The sequence below is a fragment of the Gavialis gangeticus genome, unplaced genomic scaffold (assembly GCF_001723915.1).
Source record: "Gavialis gangeticus isolate Ggan-Ray unplaced genomic scaffold, GavGan_comp1, whole genome shotgun sequence".
Classification (NCBI taxonomy): domain Eukaryota; kingdom Metazoa; phylum Chordata; order Crocodylia; family Gavialidae; genus Gavialis; species Gavialis gangeticus.
The window spans coordinates 32,903,779-32,914,259 of NW_017728993.1; the positions used below are offsets into that span (position 1 = coordinate 32,903,779).

The 10,481-nt window shown below is 43.7% G+C and overlaps 1 protein-coding gene across 8 annotated transcripts in view; it reads left to right on the forward strand.

Annotated features, from left to right (window-relative positions):
- Window positions 1–10,481, forward strand: part of ADGRL2 (adhesion G protein-coupled receptor L2) — a 603,135-nt gene that overhangs the window by 514,243 nt on the left and 78,411 nt on the right. For all 8 annotated transcript variants that reach the window (XM_019501511.1, XM_019501512.1, XM_019501504.1 and 5 more), the window contains one exon: window positions 1,589–2,389. In XM_019501511.1, the coding sequence (XP_019357056.1) occupies window positions 1,589–2,389 (801 nt within the window). The remainder of the gene's footprint in view (window positions 1–1,588; window positions 2,390–10,481) is intronic.

Here is a 10,481-nt window from a genome sequence, read left to right on the forward strand (position 1 = left end):
TCCTCCTAGTCTGATCTTGCAGTTCTAGACTGAGAAGTTACAGTATTTTTCAAGATTAACACGCCGAGGGGAGGGGAGGGGAGGGGAGGGGAGGGGAGAATGGGGAGACAACCTAAGGAAGCTAAAGAAAATGAGCAACTTCCCTTACAAGAAAAAAAACAACTAAAAGCCCAAAGGATTAATTGAGGGGAGGGGTTTATAAGCACACACATTTATTTATATATTTTATTTAATTAATATGTGTATGTTTACAAACACACACGCATACACACATATATATTAATACAGCATTAAAAAAACAACTTGATAGGATTTATGCTGTGAATTTGGGAAGGAGAAGAATATGTATATCATGCATTAGTAAAGTCATTCATTATTTATTCAGGCTCACTAAGTGAAACTACATGCCAACATATCTGTATTGCCTCCTTAATCTACTAAAATGATTGATCCATGTTCACTTATGTAACCTTAGAATCTTTCTCCTGCTAGGTTTTCCTGTTGTCTGTTTCTCTTTATCCAATATAGTGCAGTTCTTATTCTCCCTATATTTAGCGTCTGTTGCTAATTTAATCCTAGATTAATAGTCAATTTATGTTAATCTTCTTTCTTTTTTCCTTGCACTTTTTTATTTTTCGTCCAATGCTTAAAATAGAAGTGGAGCAAAAAGGTAAATAACGTATACAGTCCAAACCCCAGCTCCTTGTTATGTGCCTTATGGATGTTAACCTCTTCCCTTCCCCTCCCCACAACACTCTGATATTATGATAATCAGCAGGATCTCATAAGTACACCTCATAAAGAAGTCGACTGTTTGCAATAAAGTGACTTGGCTGCTTAAAATAGGTGGTGGGGTATAGTGTCTGAAATACTTGGGTTGGACGGGAGACTCCCTTGCTTTCTCTTTCTCCCTCTCTCTGTCTCTTTTTCCCTCTCTTTTTCTCACCCTTGGGTACTCTCTTGTTAATAAAGTGTCATTTTGCCTGGCTTCCAGAACCCTCTCCATAGCATGCCATGGTTACAGGGTTTCCTGGTCTGTTCCATTCATTGCTTTGGTTGTGTTTTGTTTTCTCTGCTCCTAATTGCTTTCTCTATATACCTGATGATTTGTTTTGTTTCTTTACTTTTTAATTGAGGCACCTCCTTTTTCAGCCTCGCCACTTCTTAAAGTTCTAAACAAGTTGATGTGATTTTTTTTTTTTTTTGGACTGAAATGACCTAACACACTGCTGCACACCAGTTAAAAGCTCTGGAGCGTAAATCCTGTATTCACTAAAAGTCTAAGATGAAAATGGAAGACTAGCTCTACATTTTCAGTTGTACGTGTATGCCATTGAGCCTTGGTCTGTACTAGTGAAAGCAGTTTCCATCCACTTTTTATATTGGTACAGCAAGAACATGGTAACTTTAAGAAAAGTGGATGATAAAGGTAATAATTGTACTAATTATAAAATAAGGTATAATCCAGTGCCAGTTAAGTTGATGTTTTCTTCCTGACACAACCATTATGATTTACCAAGCATTTTTTGATTGCATGAATGTTTTAATTTGACATAATTCTTGTCTTGCTTCTCTCTGTGACTGTTAGTTTTTGTTTGCCCGGGGACGTTGAAAGCAATTGTGGATTCACCGTATTTATATGAAGCTGAACAAAAGGCAGGTGCTTGGTGCAAAGATCCTCTCCAGGCTGCAGATAAAATATACTTCATGCCATGGACTCCATATCGCACTGATACTTTGATAGAATATGCTTCTTTAGAGGACTTCCAAAATGGACGCCAACAGACAACATATAAACTTCCAAATCGAGTGGATGGTACTGGATTTGTGGTATATGATGGTGCTGTCTTTTTTAACAAAGAAAGAACCAGGAACATAGTAAAGTTTGACTTGAGGACTAGAATCAAGAGTGGAGAGGCCATTATCAATTATGCTAACTACCATGACACTTCTCCATACAGATGGGGAGGAAAAACTGATATTGACTTGGCAGTTGACGAAAATGGTTTATGGGTAATTTATGCTACGGAACAGAACAATGGAATGATAGTCATTAGCCAACTGAATCCATATACACTTCGTTTTGAAGCAACATGGGAAACCACATATGACAAAAGGGCTGCATCCAATGCCTTTATGATCTGTGGAGTCCTCTATGTAGTTCGATCAGTATATCAAGACAACGAAAGTGAAACAGGCAAGAACACAATTGATTACATTTACAACACCAGGTTAAGCAGAGGAGAATATGTAGATGTTTCTTTCCCCAACCAGTACCAGTATGTTGCTGCAGTGGATTACAATCCAAGAGATAACCAACTTTATGTGTGGAACAACAACTTCATTCTACGATATTCTCTAGAGTTTGGCCCACCTGATCCTGCTCAAGGTAAGAATCAGCTTTCATTTCTGCAAGCTGTTTATATTTTCCTTAATAGACCTATAGGAAAATGTTTTTTAGAACAGACTTTGACAGAAAGAAGGATTTCTTTGCTAATCAGTACTCCTAGCAATACTGCCACATGTCGTTGTGACACAAATTTGAAGTGCCTTCAAGTTGCGAGAGAATTATTTTGTTTGGTTTAAATGCTTGTATTGGTATCATCTGTCCTCCAGGAGTTTCGTTACTACTGGTCAGTTTAGATTTCCACAGCTAAAATAAGGCATCGTTCATTCATTTTGAGGCAAAGCCAGTTAGCATTTGTGGTCTTTTACCTGACTTTAGAACTGATTACAATATACATGCAGACCTTTTAACTTCTTGGCGCCAGCAGTTGAGAGAGATGTGTGCTAGGAAGTCCCAGAGGGCTGAATGGGGTTAATGTGCAATGCCAGGCATAAATATTCTGAAGGTTTTGCAATCCTGCTTTCCCTATCTCCAGTACTTGCTTAGACAAGATTATCCAACTTCTTTCTAGAAGATTATGACATTGTTGAAGTACATATTAGTTTCCATGGGTAAGTCTGAAACAATTGCCATTCGGTTTATTTGAACTGAACATAACTACCCACAACACTGTGCATTAGCTGCCTTTGGGGACTTAGATCTTCTAAGAAAGATCCAACAGGCACAAACCACATGTTAACACCTATAGGGAGAGTAAATTAAGAAAATCTCTGTGTGGAACATTTTGGCAAAAGGAAAAAGGAAGAATATTGACAAGCTGCTTTATCACCAAAAGTGAGTACTATATTTTTCTCATGTCATTGGTGCCTACATTTAGTAACACATTTTTTCACATTGTAAAGGATTTTTCTATGTCATTCTCTCTTCAGAAGTTATATTGATAAAATCAGTGGCACATATTCCCTAGTGGGGATACATCTGTAGCAGTATAAAGCTGTTTTATTGTGGTATAGAGATTTCTGGCCAAGAAAGGTAGTAAGCTAAACTGACATAAGATACCTTTCTACTGGTATAACTGCATAACACACCAGGGGTCGGACCAGTATAACTATTGTCATAGGACATAAGACCCTTACTTAATATAGTTATACCTGTACCAAAATTTATAGTTATACCTGTACAAAAACTGTGTAGACTAGATCCATGAGATATTTAAAAATATTTTTAATGAAACTTTCATTGCTTTTAAAATAAGGATGATTGTTGCAAACCTAACTGTGGGCAGGGGAAGAGGGTAGAGCCCTGAGTGTTTTTCCCCTGTGTGATACTACCAACAAACAAACTGAGGTTGCCCTGGGATAGCTCCTCACCCCGGCAACCCTCAACTCCATTGCCTTTATACCAGAGCCTGCAGATGCAGTGAAGGAATCTCTTCCAGCCCCAGATGATGACCCCGTGGGGTTTTCATAGATTTTTTTTTTTTAGGTCCTCCTCTCTGTGGAGAGGTCTACCTGAAATATTACTTACCTAGAAAATACTCTTTCCACAGGCAATATGTAGGAGCCAAACTAAAAGATGTATTTCATAGGATAAAAAGATTGCAAATGCAAAACTGACAATAGATCTGGAGACAGAAAGGCAAAGCAAAAAAAAATTCCTTGCCCGTTCATCTAGCTACTTCTTGGCCTTTGAGAGAGTCTTGAGAGCAACACTGGAAATTAGCCTTTCTGTGGATTTCTGCTGGGCCTGACAACTGCCAGCCCACAGCTAACCGCTTAACTCTTTCCATACAGCATCCCCCACCCCCAAAACCGTTCTCGAAAGTTCTGGCCTGCCTGAGGTACCTGGCACCCCTTTGTCTAGGTGGGCCATTCCTTTCAGATGCCTTTGCTAGCACTGAAGCTCAAAGTTTTAGCCCTGCAGGCCAAATGAATAGTTCAAGGCCAGTCCATGGACTGGATTGGGCCCCCTGCCACCTCCACGTTGCCCTGTGAGCCAGGATCAGGCTCCTGGATCTTGTTCCAGCCCTGTGCCATCCTGTGCACCTGATCTAGCCTGCAGGGCCACAGCCTGCAAGATTCCTCACAGGCTCATGAGGAGCCCTGTGGACCAATTGACATGGTGCCATGGGCCAGATCTGGCTCCTGGGCTGGGGTTTGAGCACCCCTGCTCTACAGACCTTGCCCTAGAGTCGCAATAACAAGAGATATTTAGTCATTCCACACACTCCCTTCCCTTGGATAAACTGTATCCAAAACTATAAAGATATTTACAGATAGTTCAACATAATCTATACAGTGATAACAGGAACATAAATAGATACAGGATAACATTGGGTTTCCAATGTGACCACACATCCATATCATTACAGCAGAATACAAGAAAACATTCATGACATGCCACAAACACTTCAGGGTTCATGGCAATGATTACACCTGGATGTTGCAGGATGTTTAAAAAATGGGTGAAGCACCTAGAAAACAGAGGCACTAGTTCTAAGAAGCTTTTGGTGTTGAGAGAATTGCCTTAGAATGTCAGGGTTGGAGCCCTTGTTTGTAAGTTGAGGGAGGCAGAGGTTAAACTTTAACTTGTTGAAAAAGTGAGTAAAGCAAAAAAGAAATGGAACAAATATGGAAGTCTTGTTTGGATTCCTTTGCTAACTCCTTTCTTCCTCAGATGGAAGATCAAGTCATTATGAAGATATCTAGAGAAGTTTTTTTTTAGATTGGTTTCAGTGTTTCTTTGTAACTACACCATCATAGTACACAGCTTATTGGAGAACCCATGATTGTGTTTTGATGTTGATGTTATTACTACAGATACTGCTTAAAGACCTAGTTCTGAGTGTGTTTGTAATAGGTACGTAGACACAAGTATTTTCCAGTTTTAAGCCTGCTTATGTTATATAGTACATCAGAACTCAGAATCAGATTGAAATGTAATGCCCTTGCAGTCTAAGCCAACTGCTGGTAATTAAAAGAAAGAGTAAACTGAAGGAGAGAATCCGCTTAATAGGGCTGTCCTTGAGATACAGTACTGTGAATAGGGTTCTACCTAAATCGAGGAGGCAGGCAGCAGATTGTGTGGGCAGATCGTGGGTCCGGCCGCCATTCTTGTAGGTTTATCATGACAGGTCACCCTCATGCCTCTGATTGGCTGGGGGGCCACAGTGGTCCCACTCCTGCCTGTTGATTGGTTGAGAGGTCTATCCGTCATTTGGCCACTCCCCTCACTGCTGATTGGAGGGGGGTGGGACCGCATGACAGGTAACCCTCTCAGTCAATAGGTGTAGCAGCCATGAGGACTGCTGGCTCTCACCATGGCCATGAGGACTGCAGGGAGCCAGCATTTTATTTTTAGTAAGCCACCCCCACGCCCCCCGTGGATTTCACAGATATCACTCGATTTTTTTTTTTTTTATTATTATTATTTTTTTTAATTTCTACAATATCACAATATGAGTAAGTCCCTAATATGAAATCTTAAAGAGCTTAGGAGGAAACCATTAAAACTCACATTTTATTTACATAAAATGCTCAGGTCACTATAGCGTCAGCATAAAATATTAATTTAATCAGTATAATATGACCATGCGGTTTTTTTGGGTTTTTTTGGAGTGTGATCTTGGTGTCTGCACCTATAAAACATCTTTTGTATTTATCTGTATGCTGGAGAATTCGATCAGTGGACCATTGCTTTAATAATTGGTTTAGATCATTGTTTAATTGATAGTTTTTGTTTGCTTGTGTTGCTCTGTTTTTTGGGTTTTTTTATTACAGAAGATTGTTTATTAACTACTTATTCCAGTGGATTTCAACCTGTGGGCCACAGGCCCCTGGGAGTCCACAGACTGTTTAAGGGATCTGCAAAAAATGATTATGATCAATCAAAAGTATATGAATGTCCATACTTACAATTTAAAGGGGTCTGCACCTCCATTTGAAAAATGTTAGGGGTCTGCCAATGAAAAAAGGTTAAAAACCTGATCTATTCATAAAGGTGGGCATTAGGATAATGTTTCCAAGCACGTTATTTTTGCTGCCTTGTGCCAAGATATCCTAATATCAGACAGTTAATGATGTCATAGGGTGAGTGCCAGATGTGCATGGCAGAATGCATGATTTTAGGGATCAAGGATAAAATTCCTCAGATCCCATTGCTTGTCCTGGAACCCTTAAAACAACTCGGCTAACAAATTTAAAGACAGCAGGGCTTTAAAGATGCTGGGGTGCCAACAGCTTTACACTTGCTAGTGCTACATATTTAAAGGAACCAGTGCACACATTAGGGTCTGAGGAATTTTATTTCGTTAGATGAATTTATATCCTGTACCTCAGCACCTTTAAATAAGCAGCTGCCAGGCAAGGCTTGAAATGCTCCAGGAAAGGGAGAGCCCATTAACTCCCCACATGGCACCTTTAAAAGCCTTGTCATGTAATCTGCATGCAGGGCTGCCAGGCAAGACTTAACATGCCACAGATTCAAATTAAAGTACTATACAAACAAGCCACAAAGATGTTCCAGTTAAATGTGAACATTGTTGTGGCAATTAACTAGAACATCTTTGTGTCTGGTTTGCCATTTTCTTGCACAGTAAATTTTCTGAGCATATGACATGTTGTAACTTACTGTTAACCATGCAATACATTTATTATCTGCCAGGGGCCCAGAAATAAATCATGCCCCCTTCTGCTGAGGTGCTTAATCTAGGGCCCATATGGAAACCTCAGGATTTTGTGGCTGTGACAAACACTGACTATGCACAGATGTTTGTTTTTACTGATGAGAATTTCTCCAAAATTCTTATATAAAAGTATCCTGGGAGCTAGAGTGAATGTATGGTCCAGCTTCCTGGCTAAATGGCTACACAGATGAGCTCTCCAGGCAGGGAGCACCAGAAGACTGCTTCCTGCCCACCCTACCCTGCACCTCTGGGGAAGCCTGTACTCTCGTGTACCAGAGAAATGGGCAGGCTGTCCATAGGCAGTCCCCATGTTTTAAATTGGTACTTCTTAACCCATGGATCATGACCCAAAAGTGGGTTGCAAGAATATTTGAAAGGGTTGTGAGCAGGTCCCAGAAAACCATAGGAAAGCATGCATTTACCCTTGTAAGCTGGAAGGCTGCCAACCTGCAAGGAACTGCTTAGAGTGATTTGGAGGCAATGGGTACGTGTGCCTGTGTGCATGCATACATACGTGGCTGGCATGCAGTCAGGCAGGGTTATGAGAGCAGCCCAGCAGCTGGATGCAGGTATGTGTATGGGGAGTAGGGGTTGGACGTCTAAGGCTTGGGGACTGTCCGGGCATGTGCATGTGGGTGGGTGTGAAGGGGATGGGTATGTGAGGCAAGGTGGAGGGGCAGGCACCTGCCCCTCCAGCGGGGGAAGGGGCAGGGGGAGAGCTGTATGGCTGGGCCAGTGGTGCCAGGGCTGGTGCCTGTACTCGCAAAGGTGTAGCGGCTGGGAGATGCTGCTTGTGAGAGAAGAAGGGGCCATAACCAGGCTGCATGGTGCGGCATGGGAGCCCTAGCCCAGGGGGAAGGGGAGTGCCATAAGCCTCTCCTCCTCCCTCTAGTCCGTGCCAGGACCCCACCCACTCTGCTGCCACCTGCATGAGCTGGAGTCGCTGCAGCCTCTGTGCTTTGGCTTGAGTGAGATGGGGCAACTGGGGCCCCCTCAGGCAGGGCGGGGGGGTTGGAGTGAGGGGCACTAGCATGACCTGGGCGGGAGACAGATGGATGGACTGTGTGTTGGGAGTGAGGGGTACTGGCAGGGCCAGGGGGGCTCTGGGTCAGGAGTGAGGGGCACCATCATTAGTTTGGGGGACAGGAGTGGGGCACCAGCAGGGCTGGGGGGGAGCTGTATTTTGGGATTGGGGGCATTTTGGGATTGCCTGTAATTTGGGATTGAGTGAGAGGTAGTGGCAGGGCCGGGGGTGGGGGGGCAGGGGACTGTGGCTTTGGGAGTGAGGGGCACCAGCAGAGCCAGGGGACTGTAGATCCTGAGTGAGGGACACTGGCAAGGCTTGCGGGGGGCAGGGGACTGTGGCTTGGGAGTGAGGGGCACCTTCAAGACCAGGGGGTTGTGGGTGAGGAGTGAGAGGCACTAGCAGAGCCCAGGGGGCAGAGGACTGTGGGTTGGGAGTGAGGGGTACTGACAGGGGCAGAGGGCTATGGGTCCTGAGTGAGGGGCATCAACAGGGCCAGGCTGTGGGTCAGGATGGGCCATCAATGTTTACAAGTGGGTCCTGGTACCAAAAAGGTTGAGAACCACTGTTTAAATCACCCCCCAGATGGGCTGCACACAGGGAGATATGAAGCCAGAGGCATAGGGAGATGAGGCCAGAGGTAACTTCACCAACCCCGGAGAGCAGAAGACTGAGGATACTTGGTGTGTCTTTCTATCTGAGAGAAGCAGCATACAGACATTCAAGTTAGATCAGGGACATGTTCTTTCTTGGTAACTACTATCACTCTTGCAGAAAAGCCATTTTCTTCCACAAGAAATCCTTTAAATGTCTATACTCTCTCCTTTTTCTCCCACTACAAATGGAACATCTATATGTGACTGTTGCCTTTGTAGTGCTATGTATGCCCTTACAGAAAGTGAGCATACATATGTTCCGTGTATTAGTAGAGCTACAAAGATGGTGGATTCACCACAACAAAAGTTCCTGTTTCAAGCAGGAACTTCTTTTTAGTGCTGTGTTGTCTAGTGCCACATGTAATGTGTAGACAGTTACATCTAGCACTATAGGGGATCTTTTGGTCTAAAAAAGGAGCCTGGGACTCCTGTTACTTTAAGGGAAAGATTGCAGCAGAAAGTGTCCCAGGTAGTTGAACAGGAGGTAGCTGCAGGAGGGAAGGTGTAGTAAACTGCCCATTAAAGTGAAGGGACACACATGCAGTTAGTCAAAAGAACACCTGACTGGAAGAGGCCCAGGGGATATAAATCTGGCTAAGAAGGCCAAAGAATATACAAGGAAGTAACTGGCAACTGAGTGACATTTGCAAAGCATGGACCTGGCTGTAGGGGCAGAAGGCCATGATTAAAAAACCTGAGGCATAAATAAGGGCCATTAGGGTCATAGGTGCTGACCACTGGCTCAGTGCCAGCTAGGCATTGTGAGCCTAAGTCCAGTGGGGTGAAGAGAGACACTTGTGGAGAATAGAGTAGTGCAAAGTTAATGATCCATGGACGCAGAGACCTGAGAGGTCCATTAGGTTGGTAAAGGACACTGAGAGCTCTCCAGGACTCAGAGTTAGCTTCCCATTGAATAACAAAGGGACATCAAGACATGGGAGGCAAAATAAGGGAGGTTAACACAGAACTGGGAGTGCAGGCAGGATTAGGGTGGGCCCTAAGCAGCATCACATTTGCCCCAGGGCCCATGCTGCTACAGTCCCCCAGAATCCCATAGTGCTTTGCTTACCCTCCCCTTTCGGGGGAGGAAGGAACAGTGACTGGCTCTCTGCCAGCTGCCAGGGAAACAAAGCTGCAGGTCTATTCCCTACAACAGCTATTACAGAACTACTCTTTCCCCCAGGAGATACCAGCTTTTCTGGGGGACCTTGCTGCTGCCACCCCATGGCAAGCAGCTAATAACCTCTGCTACACTGTTAGCGGAGGAAAGGGTTGTTGGTCAGTGATTGTATTGAGAAGGTCCCCTGGTGCCAGAGGCAGCAAAAGAGCAGCCCTTTATCAGCCCCTACCTGGAGTGCATATATTTGTAGCAGCTTTGCAGTGCTCCAGTCAGGGGTCTGTGTGACTGTGTTCACCCCTGTAGCAGTCTATATTTGTACCTCTAGCAATGAACATATGTCCATGGCCTGTGTCACTTCTTGTAATGGAGGCAGTAGGGAGTCTCTTCATATCTTCCATCTATCAGCCCATCTTGACTGTATCAGCTTTTGGGTATATCATAACTTCTGCCTCCTGAATGTGTTAAAGGCTGAAGTCTTTCTTGGGGAATCTTTGTCACATCTGACTCAGACTTCTGAACCCAGATATTCAGATTGTTTACCTTAGGAGCAATCTTGGGCTCTTTCTTGACCTTGAATTTGTTTTTTTCCCCTTCAAGCAGTTCCCTTACCTTCATACTTATAGGCTGCCACCAAGTTGCCCCTGAGCCTA